Source organism: Harpegnathos saltator, unplaced genomic scaffold (assembly GCF_003227715.2).
Source record: "Harpegnathos saltator strain DR-91 unplaced genomic scaffold, Hsal_v8.6 scaffold182, whole genome shotgun sequence".
Classification (NCBI taxonomy): Eukaryota; Metazoa; Arthropoda; class Insecta; order Hymenoptera; family Formicidae; genus Harpegnathos; species Harpegnathos saltator.
Window position 1 is genome coordinate 2,043,547 of NW_020229964.1, and position 15,900 is coordinate 2,059,446.

The following is a 15,900-nucleotide window of genomic DNA, read 5'->3' on the forward strand; positions in this document are numbered from 1 at the left end:
CCCCCCCCCCCCCCCGCCACCGAAATCGGCAGCCGCGCGCGCCGGAATCGCGTTTCCTGCCGGAGCCTCTCCGTCCTCCCCCTCTCTCTGTCTCTTTCTCTCCCTCTCTCTGGAGCTTCGTTGCTCCGCGGCCGGAAAAAGCCTTAGACAGAGAGAGAGAGAGAGAGAGAGAGAGAGAGAGAAAGAGAGATTATCGTTGGAACTCAGCGGCTGCGGTAATTTAAACACCGACTGCTCCCGCCTCTCCCCGGCCCCGAGGGGGGTAGTGGCGAAACGTTGTCGAAGCTGCGGCACTAAATGCAGCACCAAAGGGCCAGCGGTGGGGGAGGGGGGAGGAGGGGAGGGGCGAGCGAGGGGGCGGGTATAGTTTACCCCAAGTTGGAAATTGGAAATTCTCGCATAGTTACGGCCGAATGCTATCGGATTTCGCGTTATTCGAGCAGCTTGAGCAACTCGTCGGAATCAAAGTACATCGTCATCGCGATTAATTAGGTTTTAGATTGGGATAACGCGCGACCGGCCCAGCTGTGCGCGATTTTCGATTTTTCATCACGGCGCGCGGCGTTTCGCTTTCTTCCTCTCTCTCTCTCTCTCTCTTTCTCTCTCTCTTTCGCGCGCGCGCTTCGGCAATGTGCGTTAATTATCGATTTATCGCGGATAAATTTCAAGTCGGACGCTCGGCAAATTCCCGAAAATTCAGCCCGAAGGATCGATGCATATGCATCCCCGCGTATTAATGTGCAATCCGAACGGTTAAATTCGCGCCGCCGCAATCGCGGATCGCTCCTCGCCGCAATAATTTATGCAAATGCAGGTCGCCGCGCGCTGCGCGCTGCACTGCCGCGGTTTCGACTCTACTTCTCATCTCGGTCGCCAGCGGCAGAATCGCACTCTTGAGATTGCGCCGGGCTCGCAAGTTGGGGGAGAAAAGCACCCGCGAGCGGGACATTTTCCTCTTGCCGCAAGTTGCTTGGTGAAAACGTATAAACAAGGAAATCCAGCCGGACGAACTTCCGGAAACCAAGCACTCGTAATTGCTGGAAATTTAATGCCGACGGTGCTCAGGTAGCGTCATGCGTCGCTATTTGTTTATGCGCTGCGTGGTCTAATGTTTGTATGACAAATGCGCGTCTGTGGCAAGCCAACCCACCGCGATCTCTTTGAATGTAAAATAAAAACATATACGCGAAAGAAGATAAGTAGGTAGACAGACGCTTATCCGGCAAGGCGGTGCAAAATTATCGGCAACGTTATTTAAACTTTCTTGGCGGCAGACTTCCTTGTCGGCGAAAATCCATTCGAGGTCGTTCGTTCGAGGTCACTTGAAGTAACGGCCGAGTGCGAGAGTTTCGATGAATCCGCGACGGAAGAGTGAAACTTGGTGAGAGACGATTTCCACTCGTTCCACCGGCTGGAATCGCCGTTGTCTTCTGCCCATCTACATATTTATAAGCTGGACCAGCCGCGCTTCCTTGCAAAGCGCAGCAGGACTTCCGCGCTCAGCGGAAGTGCCACGAACCTCCTGGCGTCCCTCAAGAGCGCTGGCTGATTTCCGGAAGTCCGGTCGCGCGGAAAGTCACACGTGCGAGGATCCCGAAATGATGTGGCTTTCGAGAGAAAACGTCAGGGCAACTTTCCCCTGCGGGCCGCGCAGGGGAAAGTTGCCGACATTGTACCGACCCCCAAATGATGTACTATCTTTAAATTTCGTAGAACTTTAAATTTCATAGAACCCGAAGGCCTAGCGGCATCTGCATATTATGCGAGGTTCATCTATCACCATAAAGTTAATAGAGGGAAGTGAATGTTTATGCACGAAAGTATCTTATTAAAAAGAGCGAGTGAAGGTCTTTTTTAGTTTTAGAAGCAAGTTCCACCCCACTTTTATATAAGGCACTTCGAAAGTTTCAAAAGGCTTAGTAATTTAGCGGCCTGCAGTTTTTATACTACGTTAAAATTGATATATTTGCATGGCGTAGTTTGGACATGATCTTATTCTGTATATATTTTGCTATCACGACTAGACTCTTGAATCGCACCTCCTACTGATTGTTTGTATTGTATCGCTACAATTTAGGAATTTCCAAGCAAAACTATATTCGTGACTATTGTTCTTAAAGTTTATAGAAAGCAGCTTATTTTCTTCTTTTGTGTTACCTATATTTATTTTTATTTTTTATATTTATTGAGAAACAAACTCTTGTTTAATGGTTGTATATTTCTTAATAAAGTTTTCAGAAACGAAAATATTTCATTGCTATAATTTTAATTTCGGGGATGTGATAGATAAATTCTGTAATTTGTATTTATGTGTATTTTTAGTTATGTGATCAGAGAATGATTCTATGAATATAAAAACTTTTCTTTATAAACCAAATAAAATAAACAAATAAAATAAACTTCATATAAAAATGAATATAATTTAGATAATTATTTTAATAAGCAATTTGAATATTTTTATAATTTTATAATTAATATATTAATAATATATTCTTATAATTAAAAATCATTTCTTTTCAGTTTTTTATACAAGTTGTAATTTTAAATAATTTCTTGGTTCGAGCATCGAGAGACAGAAATATTCTATTTTTATGGTATATTTTTTAATTAAAAAATATTTGTCTTCTTTGGCGTTTTATACAAACTGTAATTTCAATTAAACACGTATTTATCTGATTTGTTTATATTTTATTTTTATCTTCCCAAAATTCATAAAGTAATCACATTAATACGATAAAAGAAACACAATGCAATTTGGGAAACTCCGTTGAATTTGAGCAAATAACCAAAATTGTATTGCAGAAATTTAAAAGAAGACAAAAAATCTTACAAAAGATGTTGTGCAAGGTACTTTAAAAAACAATTATTTTAATAAGCAATTTTAATATTTATTTTTATGATTAAAAAATATTGTTTGTTCAATTTTTCATACGTTATAATTTTAATCAATTTCTTGGTTAAATGGTTTCGAAAGAGAAAAATATTATATTTTTGTAATTCTAATCTTTATTTTCGTATAAAGAAATACTTTCTTCATTGGCTTACAAAATATAATTTCAATTAAACACGTATTTATCTAAATTGTTTGTATCTTACTCTCATCCTCTCATGTTTGTAAATTAATCATCGGTTCGATAAAGGAAACACGATGCAATTTGGGAAACTCTGTGGATTTTAAGCAACTATAATAGCTGCCAAAATTGCACGACTTGCAAAGATTTAGAAAAAAAAGACACATCTGCAAAAGATGTCGTGCAAAAAATCTCAAAAAATTATTGGATCGGCACAAACAGATCCAGGATAACATCCAATTAGTCTTTATTTCATTTTTACCAAGTATCTGCAAATTATGGAAGAAAAATTGAAAAGTAGGCCAATGTAGGCAACCTTCCCCCACGTTCCCATTCACGCGCGATTGTGCTTTCGGGAAGCATATCGAGCATGCGTCTCTCCTTTTCCCATCGTCCCTCCAGCCGTGCGCTTCAGCGAGCAGCGGAGAGACAACGGCGGCGGCAACTTTCGCGCCATTTGTTCAGCCGGGCAACATCTGCGTTCTTGGGCTATTTTGCGGGATTTCGGAAATGTGTAAACGCCAGAAACTCGCGGGCGCGCGCACGTTTATAGAAATTTATGACGCTCGCGTGACTACACCGAGAGAGCCGAGTTAGTCGCGGCGGCGCGATTGCAGATTCGCGATCAGGGAAGCCGACTCGACGCTAACGAGCCGCCCTTTCGGGCTTTCGCCTTGTTACAGCGTGTGCGTACGTGAGCAGCGAGGCGACGAGGAGGAGGAGGAGGAGGAGGAGGAGGAGGAGGAGGAGGAGGAGGAGGAGGTGGTGTAGGAGGGGGAGGAGGTAGGAGCGCGCCAGCCGATGATCCTGCTGCTGCTGCTGCTTGGCCGGACGAGTCGGGCCGCACGTCGGCGACGTGCGCGCTGAGGGCTCTGCAACGACTCTTCGGGGAGGCTGTCCGGTGGCATCTCGCCAGGGGTGCCGATGATTCCGTCAGGAGCCCTCGCCGCCGACGACTCGAGCTCGTCGACCGTCGTCAGCGGAGCGTCGTGTGCGCGCGCCTGCCGATCGCGCCTCGCGGCGACTACGAGCGGCAAGTCCAGTCGCCGGTTTGGCGGCACAGCGTCTTCGGCAACGCACGCAGCTGATGATGGAAGTGAGAGCCCGCTCGGAGCCGATCAGCAGCAGAGCGATTGCACCGAGTCGCTACTTTGAGTTCGAGAGGGGAGCCGGGGAGCGGAAGCCGCGCGGAGGAGGGAACGAGACTGAAGGTGGCGGCAAGCCGAAGCGGACGTGGGAGTGGACGGCCGACGGGGGTTGTTTAAGGGTGGTGGCGGCGACGGCGACGGCGGCGGCGACGGCGGCGGCGGCGGCGGCGACGGCGGCGGTGTCGGTGTCGGCGGCGGTGGCGGTGGCGGCGGCGGCGACGGCGGTGCGGAAAAGGGCGCAGGGCGCGACGACGACGACGACGAGAACGAGGACGAGGACGAGAGCGGCGGCGGGAAGACAGCGGAAGTCGAAAGCGGAAGAAGCGGCTCGTCCATCGGCAGGAGGGCCCCACAGATGCGGGGCCCGAAGGGGCCAGTCCGCGGCGGCGTGACGCGATGCGGACATCCTCCTCCTCTTTGCCGAGGAAGAGGAAGAGGAAGGATCTCTCGCCTCTCGACACCGTCCTCCGCGTCGCTCGGCGGCCGGCAGCTAGATATGTCGCTCGCGAGCCCCCGCGAGCCGACCTTGCCGTATCGCATCGAACGAGCCAGCGAATCCTCCGGCACGAGGGACGACGCGAGGGCGGCCCCTCGGAGACCTCGCGGCCGCAGGAGCGTCCAACGAGTGACCCTCTCGGCGAGCGACGACGTCGCCGGCGAGGACAAGGCGCGAAGGAGGAGGTGCTCGCGGCCCCTGCCGTCAGGACCACGGCCCACATCGTCAGGAGCGTGCTCCTGTTGCTGGCGCTGCTCTGCGCTCAATGCTGCCTGGCGACCGGCGAGGCCCTCGCCGGCACTCAGAAGTACTGCACGCGCACCGTCAAGACACGCTACGGCATCCTCCGCGGCGTCGAGGCCCGCTCGTCCACGGCCGTCGAGACTTACTACGGTGTGCCGTACGCGACGCCCCCTCTCGGCGCGCTGCGCTACATGCCGCCGGTCACCCCCACGCCGTGGCGCGGCACCAAGTTCGCCGACACCATGCCGCCGGCATGCCCGCAGCGGCCGCCGGAGCCGGACACGAGCCTGCCGCGCCGGAGACGCGCCTACCTCGAGAGACTGGCGCCCATATTGGCCAACCAAAGCGAAGACTGCCTGTATCTGAACCTATACGTGCCGAAACCTCCTCATGGTGAGTCAGCCCAGCACGTCGCTCCGCGAGTCCTCCGTCGGCGACCCGGCGGACGCTGCGTCTCGAGCCCTCAGGACTCGGTCCGAGTAGTCGAAGGGGTGTTTCCTGAGTTTTTCTTCTTGCCCCACCAGGAAATTGATCCGTGTCCCCGATATGATGGCGTCTTGGTAACTGAGTTGTCAGGATCTTGTCGTTGCACACAAGAAATGGTGTTTGGTCGAATCCCGATTCGAGTTATTAGAATTTGCTGCGAGCGATTGGGATTTCTGGTCAACTTCGACGGTGCTCCAACTCTGGGTGTTTCCAATCGCAATTTCCGAATCGTTTCTTATTACCCCATCAGAAAATTGCTTCGTCCAGCCAAACAGTTTTCCCCGTGCAACATTGATTTATTGTTTATCGATTATTCAAAATAGGCGGCACGGTTCCATCTGAAAGCGGCACATTTGTCACAGAGGGGTAGCTTTGTGCTGGTGTCTGAGAGGGAGTTTGTAGGATTCGAAAATATTAGTAGCCTTAGTGCTGAACGTTGAGGTTATTATTACGCCGGTCTATCTATGGCAGATTTAATATACAGCGATAGAGGGAGACAGAGCTGGTGAAAACAAACACGTATCACACGAACTGCACTCATTTATCGCGTCTATGACGATGGAAGTTTGACGCGAATATTGGGACAATTAACCCTTTGAGCGCGCGCATCTGGTGGAGGACGCCAAGGGCACACAAATGCGCGTTTGCGCCATCGATCTTCGCCGACTTATAACTGGATTTTGAGTCCACTAGAGATGTGCGAATCAAGAATTTTTATGTCGAATCGAATCTCATTTTTTTAATTCGAATCGAATCGAATCTATGAAATTTCATTCGAATTCGAATCGAATCGAATGAAATCGAATCGAGTCATTAAAAAATTTAACATGACTATTAAACATGCAAATAATGATGGAAGATTTTAATATGAAAGGAAATATCGATATTGTAATATCATCTTAAAGTAAAATATATATTTAAATATTTAAAGTAATTTATAATTAAGTTATTAATTTTAAGTTAATTGCAATAAGTTAATTACAAGTTAAGGATACATATAGATCCAGATGGTCTGTTTTATAGTTGATGCGCGCAAACACTAATGTATTTGATTCGTATTCGAATCTTCGCGTTTCAAAATTTTCGAATTATTCAGATTCGAATCATAAGGATTCGGATTCGAATCGAATCGAATCTAATGTAATTCGATTCGATTCGATTCGAATTCGAATAGTTCGCACATCTCTAGAATCCACCAATTTCAACTTGGTTTTTCCTTTTTTAATATAACGAAGAGGCACGAGGAATTTTACAGTGACGGCAGAAAAGCCGATAAAAAATAATAAAACATGAAAAATTGATCAACGTCTGATCGTATCCCGAAGAAGCATTTGAGAGAAAAATCGACTCTCAGAGTAAAAAGTAAATGGAGTAACAAAATTTAAGTGCAACTTTGCGGGAGGAAAAGTAATATTTAAAAAATCCCAGTTGCAGTTTTTTTTTTCAATCTTCCAAGAGAAATATTTATTGCACATGTAAATATAATGTAATTTAGTGACATGTATGAAGAAATTGGACAGGATTAAAGTTTTTTTTGAAAAGTGTCTACTCTCACACGATATCGTACGAATTTTTCCGTAAAATACAGACTGTTTATTAACAAGTATAAGATTTCCCGGAAGAAACTTGAGAGAAAGAGAGAGAGAGAGAGAGAGAGAGAGAGAGAGAGAGAGAGAGAGAGAGAGAGAGAGAGAGAGAGAGAGAGAGAGGGAGGGAGAGATAAACGTTATGAATATTCAGATATTTATTATTATTTATCGCTTGCCAGACCAGCATCGTAAGATTTCTCGTGCTCCTTTCCTGTATAAAAAAAGAGAAGATTGAACTTGATTAATTCGGAGTCGAGTAGTAGGTATCGGCAAAGATCGATGGTGCAAATGAGCACTTGTGCGCCCTTGGTGGCCTCCGTCAGATGGGCGCGCTTAAAGGGTCACCGGGAGTCAACGTGGCGATCAAAGTGTTGAAATTACAGCGTGAAATTTGAAAACCGGCGATTAACGCGACCAAAGGGTAATAATTGTTTATTTATCAGCCGGCCATTAACCAGTTCACCGGCACCAAATCATACATGAGCGGAAAAAACAAGCGCCACAATTGCTAATGACTTATACATGAGCATCGTGAATAGCTTTATCAATTTTCAACGAATTTGCGTGAGACATAGTACAGTCATGTTTTTTGGATCGCTGATTATGAATCCGGAAACAAATTTGAAAAAATTCATAATGGCACATGTAATGTGACAGCATTTAAATACTCAATTTGTCAGATTTTGCAAAATATTTATTAAGATTGATATCTTCTCTTGATTTTATATGAAATCTTTTTTATAGAAAGTTTTTCGGGTCGCTGTTGATGAACCCGGGGTCGAAATTCAAAAGTCAAAACGGCAGATCCAATATGGCGGCTTCGAATGACTAATTTTGTTATTCCATTATGAAAAAGGTCATATTCGATATGCTTTTTCGGTTGCTGATGATGAATCTAGTCGAGATTGTAATCGAAATCTAAAATGGTGGACCTAATATGGCGGTTTCTAATGACTAACAGTATTCCATAATGGATACTCTTACTTCCGCTATTAGTGGATGAAATATGTCGAAGGAAACTGCTTTTTTGCCGAATGGTTCTGATGGAAACCTCGGATTTATGACAGTCGTTATCTGCGATCAAAAAACATACCGAGTCCGATACGTATCCATAATGAAATATCAAAGTTAGCCACTCGCAGCCGCCATACTGGATCCGCTATTTTGAATCTTGAAACTTTTATCCTGGACTCGTCAGCAGCGATCGAAAAAGTCTTCTATAGTTAAACTTTCATGTAAAATACGAAATTATTCGCTATCACCAGTTTCGACACAAAACGTTGATTTCGGGTCCACCAAGTGAACTGATTAAGAGCCCGAAACGCGTACGAGTCTAAATTGGAATAATTTTCCCTAAGAATTTACCGAGGTGAGGTTACTTCGTTTGACACTTAACGCAAATACGTAGCGTAACGTTCACGCGTCGTTCTCCTCCTCTGTATTCATCCTCCGTGCTCGTCCTCGTGGAGGACACACGAGGAGAATAGAGAAGGTCCTCTCGCAGATCGACTCTCCGAGGTGCGGGAGTCTCGCGCCTTGCAGATCGATTTCGCCAAACTTGTTTGCAGTTGATTCGATCGCACGAGGTCGAGCGTTCCAAGTTGGAAGCAAAATTGCCAGCGAGAGACAGCGACAATTCGCGACACTACGCGACGCGACCGGTCGCGTCGGGAAGCGGCGGGCCGCTCGCTCGCGATCGCGCGCCATCAAACGCGAAACTCCTCGCGGGGAACATAAATCGAACTCCTCGGGAATGTACCTTCTCGGACTCGCAAAGTTCGCCGACGCCCATCGCCGCGCGCGTGACACTGTTTCGCAACATGTGCCGTTCAATTTTAGAGAGATTGCCCAACTTCGGCGGCGGCGAGGCCGGCTCTCGCAATTTCATTCCGCGGTAATCTGATTATCGGCGACATTCGGGGGTGCACTTCGTCCCTCCCTCCTGCGCGCCGCCGGCGCGCGCGCTGTGACACGTGACGATGACATTGCTCTCGAATAATTCCACGCGACAAGCAGGCGTGTACGCGTTCATTCGCGGACTCTTCTCGACGGCTGCAGAATTCATCCCCTTTCTCCCTCCTAAGCGATCTTCCCGTGCGATCCGCGCGGCCGCGGCTCCGTCATCGAGCCACCGGAATTGACGCGCTGCGCGCCGGCCGGAAATGCGGCTTGCAAATTTCCTGCGGCGATAAAATTGCCCGGGGGTAAAACTGAAGGTCCGCGTGTGAAGGGGTTGTTCCGGCATTTTCGCCGCGCCGGGCGTGCAGGGGAAAAACGCGGAAAGGTCGAAAGATGTGAGAAGGCGACTGTAATTTGTTGCGTTTAGAGGCGCCTGTTGTTCCTGGCGGCCCGTTCAAACTAATTTCGTCACTTAATACGACGCTTGACGTCGCTGGGAGTGGACAGAAAGCGGGGCGAGAGAGAGAGAGAGAGAGAGAGAGAGAGAGCGAGGGTGTGCGGGGCGGGACGGCCAAAAATATCGCGCTTCGCAGCGAGAGATGATACGGCGATTTTAGTGGCCGCGATCTCGCGCTGTCGCGATGCCAGAGTTTCCTCCGGAGCAAGAAGACCACTCGGCGCTTCCACTTTTTCACCCTGCCCTCCCCACCCCCGCTTTCCCGTCATCTTTTCTCTCGACTGTTGGGGCGGGGATGGAGAGCGGACGTTCGCAACAAAAGGACGGATCGATCGGTTCATGGAGACGCTTTACTGATTGCGAGTTCAGAGAGAGAGAGAGAGAGAGAGAAAGAGAGGAAGAGAGAGAGGGAGGAAGAAGGGGCTGAGGGTGGGTGGATGGGGGGACACTTTTAGATGGAGCGTAAACGCGAATTGATGTACAACTCGTAGCGTGAAGATCAGCGGCGCGAGAGAGAATATCGTGCGTGACGGGAAGCTCGATTGACTGGTGTCCTCGTACGAAGGACGAAGAACGTCTCTTAATTTTGCGTGTAAATCCCGCCGGACGCTCCTTTCGTCCTTCCTGTTCCCCCCTCTGCCGCCCTCGAGAGGGAAATATATCGGCGCGAGTTTTTACGAAGGAACCTTCGTGCTCGTCAAGCATCATCACCGGGCTCGCCTATTCTTCCTCGGCGAGGGAGCGCGCGCGATACTGCGAGCATATTGACAAACGCTATCAAGCCACTCGACGGAAGCCGAATCAATGCGCACGTTGATCGATCCCAGGCGCGAAATTAATTAAAACTGAAACTGCGCGCGAATGCGCGAGCGACTTTGCTCTGGGCCTCTGCGAAGCGCGATCGCGCCGAGATTGCGCACGTAAGACCAGTTATTCACGCGCACATTATATATATATATATATATTAATATATAATATATATGCAACGATCGTGAATAATATGAGAAAGTTGTCGATATCGCACTGGCTCCTAAATTGTACCATCTTTATACTTCATAGAATCCGAAGACCATCTGCATATTATGCAAAGTTCATCTATCGTCGTAAAGTTAATAGAGGGAAGTAAATGTTTATGCACGAAAGCATCTTGTAAAAAGGAGCGAGAGAAGGTCTATTTTAGTTTTAGAAGCAAGTCCCACCCACTTTTACATAAGGCACTTCGAAAGTTTCAAAAGGCTTATTAATTTAGCTGGCTGCAGTTTTTATACTACGTTAAAATGGATATATTTGCATGGCGTAGTTTGGACATGATTTTATTCTGTATATATTTTGCTGTCACGACTAGTCTATTGAATCGCACCACCTATTGATTACCCGCATTGCATCGCTACAATTTAGGAATTTCCAAGCAAAACTATATCCGTGACTATTGTTCTTAAAGTTTACAGAAAGCAGCTTATTTTCTTCTTTTGTGTTACCTATATTTATTTTTATTTTTGTTGAGAAACAAACTTTTGTTTAATGATTGTATATTTCTTAATGAAGTTTTCAAAAACGAAAATATTTCATTTCTGTAATTTTAATTTCGGGGGTGTGATAGATAAATTCTGCAATTTTTAGTTATGTGGTACAAAGAATGATTCTATGAATATAAAAAATCAAATTTTCTATAGAATAAACTTCATATAAAAATGGATAATTTAATAGGATTTAGTTAATTATTTTAATAAGCAATTTTAATGTTTACTTTTATAATTAAAAAATATTTTTCAGTTGTTCGTATAAGTTGTAATTTTAATTAATTTCTTGATTAAGTTTCGAAAGACAAAAATATTCTATTTTTGTTATTTTACTATTTATTTTCCAATTTAAAAATATTATTCTTCTTCGGCTTTTTATACAAACTGTAATTTCAGTTAAACACGTATTTATTTGAATTGTTTGTATTTTATTTTTATCCTCTCAGGAGTTCATAAATTAATCATCGATCCGATAAAGGAACACGATACAATTTAGAAAACTCCGAAGAACTTAAGCAACTGGTTGCCAAAATTGTACCTCTTGCAGGGATTTAAAAAAAGATAAGAAGATGTTGCAAAAGATGTGCAAAAAGTCTCAGAAGATAATTATTTTAATAAGCAATTTTAACATTTATTTTTATAATCAAAAAAATCTTTTGTTCAGTTTTTTATACAAGTTGTAATTTTAATTAATTTCTTAGTTAAGTTTTGAAAGTTTTGAAAAATATTCTATTTTTGTAATTTTAATATTTATTTCTCAATTTAGAAATATCATTCTACTTTTGGCTTTTTATACAAACTGTAATTTCAGTTAAACACGTATTTATCCGAATTGTTTATATTTTATTTTTATCTCCTCAATATTCGTAAATTAATCACATTGATACGATAAAAGAGACACGGTGCAATTTGGGAAGCTATGTGAAATTTAAGCAGTTTGTTGTCAAAATTGTACCATTTAAGAGATTTAAAAAAAAGACATCTGCAAAAGGTGTACAAAAAATCTCAAAAAATTATGAAACGTCACAAACAGATCGAGGATAACTTACAGTTAGTCTTCATCCCATTTTTATCAAGTATCTGCAAGTTGTAAAAAAAAAGGCAAATTAAAAATCAGTCCAATGCAGGCAATTTTTTCCTGCATACAAAGCGTTGACGATAATGTACGAACCTCTCGTGCCGATCGGGTGAAACTGAACAAAAGAGTCGTGTGCCACTTTGCGAGTAAGCACGAGGATTTTGAGTCATTAGTCAGGGCGGATCGGCGGATGGTCGCATGCGATAATGCACCAATGGCCTTGAATGAACCACTGAAGATCTGGTTATTCGCGCAAAACGGTACGGGACTTTCTTGCTCGGTTTGCGCGAAGCGGCGAGCACGGCGAGACGGCAGAGCTCGACGCCGCGGCATTTAATAAACATTCGCTAATCTCGAATGAATCGCTCGAAATTGCGAAATGCTTGCTTGCGCAACGGTGGGGAAATTTTTTGTTCAGCAGTTGACGCAATCTACCGAGACACTTGTTTACATGTGTGCGCGCGCGCGCGGAAGAACCCGCGAATTTTCCATTTCGCTCCATGGGATATTTCGTGCGGAGCCGCCATTATATCGTCGAATAAAAAGCCGTAACTATCCGACGCGCTTCAGCCGGATTAAAGAGAACGATCCGTCGTTGTGCTTTCTTCGGCCGCGCCCGCGCTCGCCGCTCGCGATCCTCTCGCCGCTTTTGCGCGCGAGCGCTTTTTCCCGCGACTTTCCCGTGCTTGTCGTCTCGCCGACGTGTAGGTGCAACATGCCGCCGCTGCTCGCCAGCAACGGCGGTATCCGCACGTAAGGAGCTTAGTTTCCGATCTTCCATCTCTGGATATCACCGTGGAAAATTCAGACCAAGATCTAAGCTCCTTCAACGAGCGAGCGCGCGCACACCAATGGAACATGTTATTAAATCGCTGTTTGCGAATGTAATATCTCGGCGGAGGGCTCGGCCTCCCGATCAAAGACGCATCACCCGTAAATTTGCTCGCAATATCGACGCTCGAATTATGAGGCATAAAAGTCAATACGGATATGGCAAATCTCAAGAGGGAGGGAACGGGAGGGAACTGGGGACGGCGAGTAATTCCGAAGAATCTCCTAATTCCTCGCTCGCCCGATCCCGCGAAGCGGTTGGGGGGTGGATCCGCGGGTAAAAAGCGCGAGCTCGTTTGCATTAAAAAGGGAAAAAGGAGTGAGGCCGATCTCGTATTAAAGGCGCAAGAGCTGCGAGGCGCAAGTGGAATAAAGAGACCGTCCTACCTCGAGACGAAATAAGGGGAGAGCGGGTTGCGCAGATTGCGCAAGCAGAAATGCGTAATGCGTCGTACATCGCGCGGAATTCCTGCTTATTTCAGTGATATCGCGCTTATCCGGCAGATTGAGGGCTCTTTCGTCTCGAATCGCCGTGCCGATATCATGCTTTTATGGTTATATCCCGCGTCTATGTTATTACGTAACGACGACGAGAGCGCGTAACTGTGCGCGTGGACTGTATTTCAGTTGAGATGCTCACGACGCCCTGCTCACTCGTGACTGCTATTCGACCGCGAAACACGCAGAAAAATATCCTCTAGCGACAACTAGAAATTACGCGAGGTTCGGTCAGTAACGGAAAATTCTGTTTCGCAAGCCCAGGAATCCCAACCGGTGGTGCGAAAGAACATTCTTGGAGACGCGAGGAAAAGTGATTATAATTAATAATGATTCAGATGAATTCTGGAGTAATCCGACATTTTTATCATCAAATTAAAAAAAATGTTATTAAAATTATATATTTTTTACATATCTGTACGTATATATTCATTCATTACGTACTCATTACGTATCACTATGCGAAGCTCGATGCCACGAATAATAATTTTATAATATTAAAATGACAGTTAATTTCTACAAAACAATACTGTGTAATAATAAATTATTATAAATTAACTTCCTACCTTAAAACTCGAACGACTAATTTTTATCATAAAACGTAGAAATAATTTTTTTTTATAGGGGGTGCGAAGGTTCGTTAATAAATTTTTAGGGGTGGGAAATACAAAAAAGATTGGGAAACCCTGCGCAAGCCGAAGGACCATTCGCGTCAACAATCGATTGAAGCAACTGAAATTTTCTTCTTGCCAATGACGCGATTTTCGAGCCGACCGCGCGAGCGTTTTCCCCCTCCACTTGCGCACACAAGGACGCTCCGTTTATCCTTGTGATGAACGAAACTTGTACCCTTGACAACATTAACGTCTGCGCTTCAGGTGACTGAATATATTTCTGAGACAACAGAAAGCTCCTAATGAAATTTCTCTCCTGCCGCGACCGAATTTCCCGCGGAACGGGAGGTTGCCGTCACTGAAATTCAGTCGTACCAACTGAATAGTTTTTCTGCGCGCAGGAGAGAATTGCGATCGCGATCCGCCGTGAGTCTTCGCGCCCGCCGTTCTGCTTACCTTGCGTGTGAAAAATCGCATTCGACTCTGCACGTTCGCATTAATAATCCTTGTTGACCCACTTTCATAATACATCCACTCCATTAAAAATCCCCCCCCCTCTCTCTCTCTCTCTCTCTCTTTCTCTCCCTCTCAGTCGAAGTAACTCGAGTCGAATTAAACGAACTCAATTTCAGGATTGTATATGTAACGCGAAATAACTGGCCTAATTCGTCCGTTGAAATTTTGATGTTCTTGTAATCTGCCGTTTGCGCAGGGCGGACTCGAAAGTTTAGTTCAATTAGCTGAGCCAACACGTCACGTCGCGTGTATTTCTCGTGCGATTTTACCTTGATCTTCGAATCAGAGCCGGAAGCGAGACTCGCATCACTCGCGGTCGCATGAAATTTTTCGCACTTTTGCCACTGCATCGCGCTGTTTTGTCTCGCTCGTCGCTCGTTGAAAAAATTCTACTATTTTAACCCCCCTCCCTTCGCCCTCTTCCCCCACCTACGCCCGATCCGTTTCTACGTTTGTCCCATTTAACTCGCGGAAACCGCGAGTAACCCTGACACTCTCTCTGTCTCTCTTCCTCCCCCCCCCTCTCTCTCTCTCTCTCTCTCTCTCTCTCTCTCTCTCCTTTCCGCTCGATTCTTCCGCTCTCACTCGACTACCGCACATTCGCGAGCTCGCGCCGCTTTCGACACCATTGCACGCGCCGCTGTCGCCCATATCGGAAATTACGACGCGACCGCTCGGCGGCGCTGTTTTCCTTCGCGCGACCGTTCGCCGGAACATTTCATATAGGGCGATTTTAATATAATCTCTCTTTCTCTCTCTCTCTCTCTCTTTTTCGGGCGGGAATACTGGAAGCACGTATCGCGGAATCCCGTTTGCGTGAAAATAATATTCGAGATACGGGCGTTGGGCAAAGGGAGCGAGAAGAAAATAGGAGGGGGGGGGGGAGCAAGAATCGCAAATTCAGCCATCCGTCGTTCGCCGATCGAGCAGCGAGCAACCCCCTCACCCCGGCTTTGTGCGTAGAGTCGCGTGCCTCGCGGGAGGAATCCATCGTGCGCTGTGAGGGATGAAAGAATAAAGCGCACTTTTATCCGCGGAATGACGAGGAAGCAGCCTCGAGTCGAAGCCTCGCTCGCTCGTACAATGGCGGGCCGGATACCGCAGCCTCAGCCGCATACGCGCGAAGAAGAAGAAGAGGAGGAGGAAGAAACGCGAAGCGGCCCGGAGAGTGCCGGGAGTGCGTCGGAGGGGCAAGATAAAGCCCCGCGCTCCCGGGGGAGTGAATGCTGTGGAGGAATGCAAGTGTAAGGATGCGTCGCGTCCTCAATTCCGTAGTGCATTGCAGTCGATTATTCGATTCACCAGAGAGAAGCTGCAAGCACCGCGGGAGTGAGGAGGCTTCGTATCAGATCGACGTTCCCGTCCGCCCGCTGCGGTGATGCCGAGCCTGCGCCTGCGAGACGACACTGATGATGAAGAGGACTCCCCAGGAAGCGCGGCCGCGCCATCGGCTG

General features: G+C 46.5%; 1 protein-coding gene across 5 annotated transcripts in view; it reads left to right on the plus strand.

Moving 5' to 3' along the window:
* Positions 1-4,446: 4,446 nt before the first annotated feature.
* Positions 4,447-15,900, plus strand: part of LOC105182503 (neuroligin-1) — a 130,762-nt gene continuing 119,308 nt past the window's right edge. For 2 of the 5 annotated variants that reach the window (XM_025297650.1, XM_025297651.1), the window contains exon 1: positions 4,447-5,351. In XM_025297650.1, the coding sequence (XP_025153435.1) occupies positions 4,616-5,351 (736 nt within the window). In that variant the 5' untranslated portion in view covers positions 4,447-4,615. The remainder of the gene's footprint in view (positions 5,352-15,900) is intronic. The other 3 variants (XM_025297649.1, XM_025297653.1, XM_025297652.1) reach the window with 3 other exon arrangements.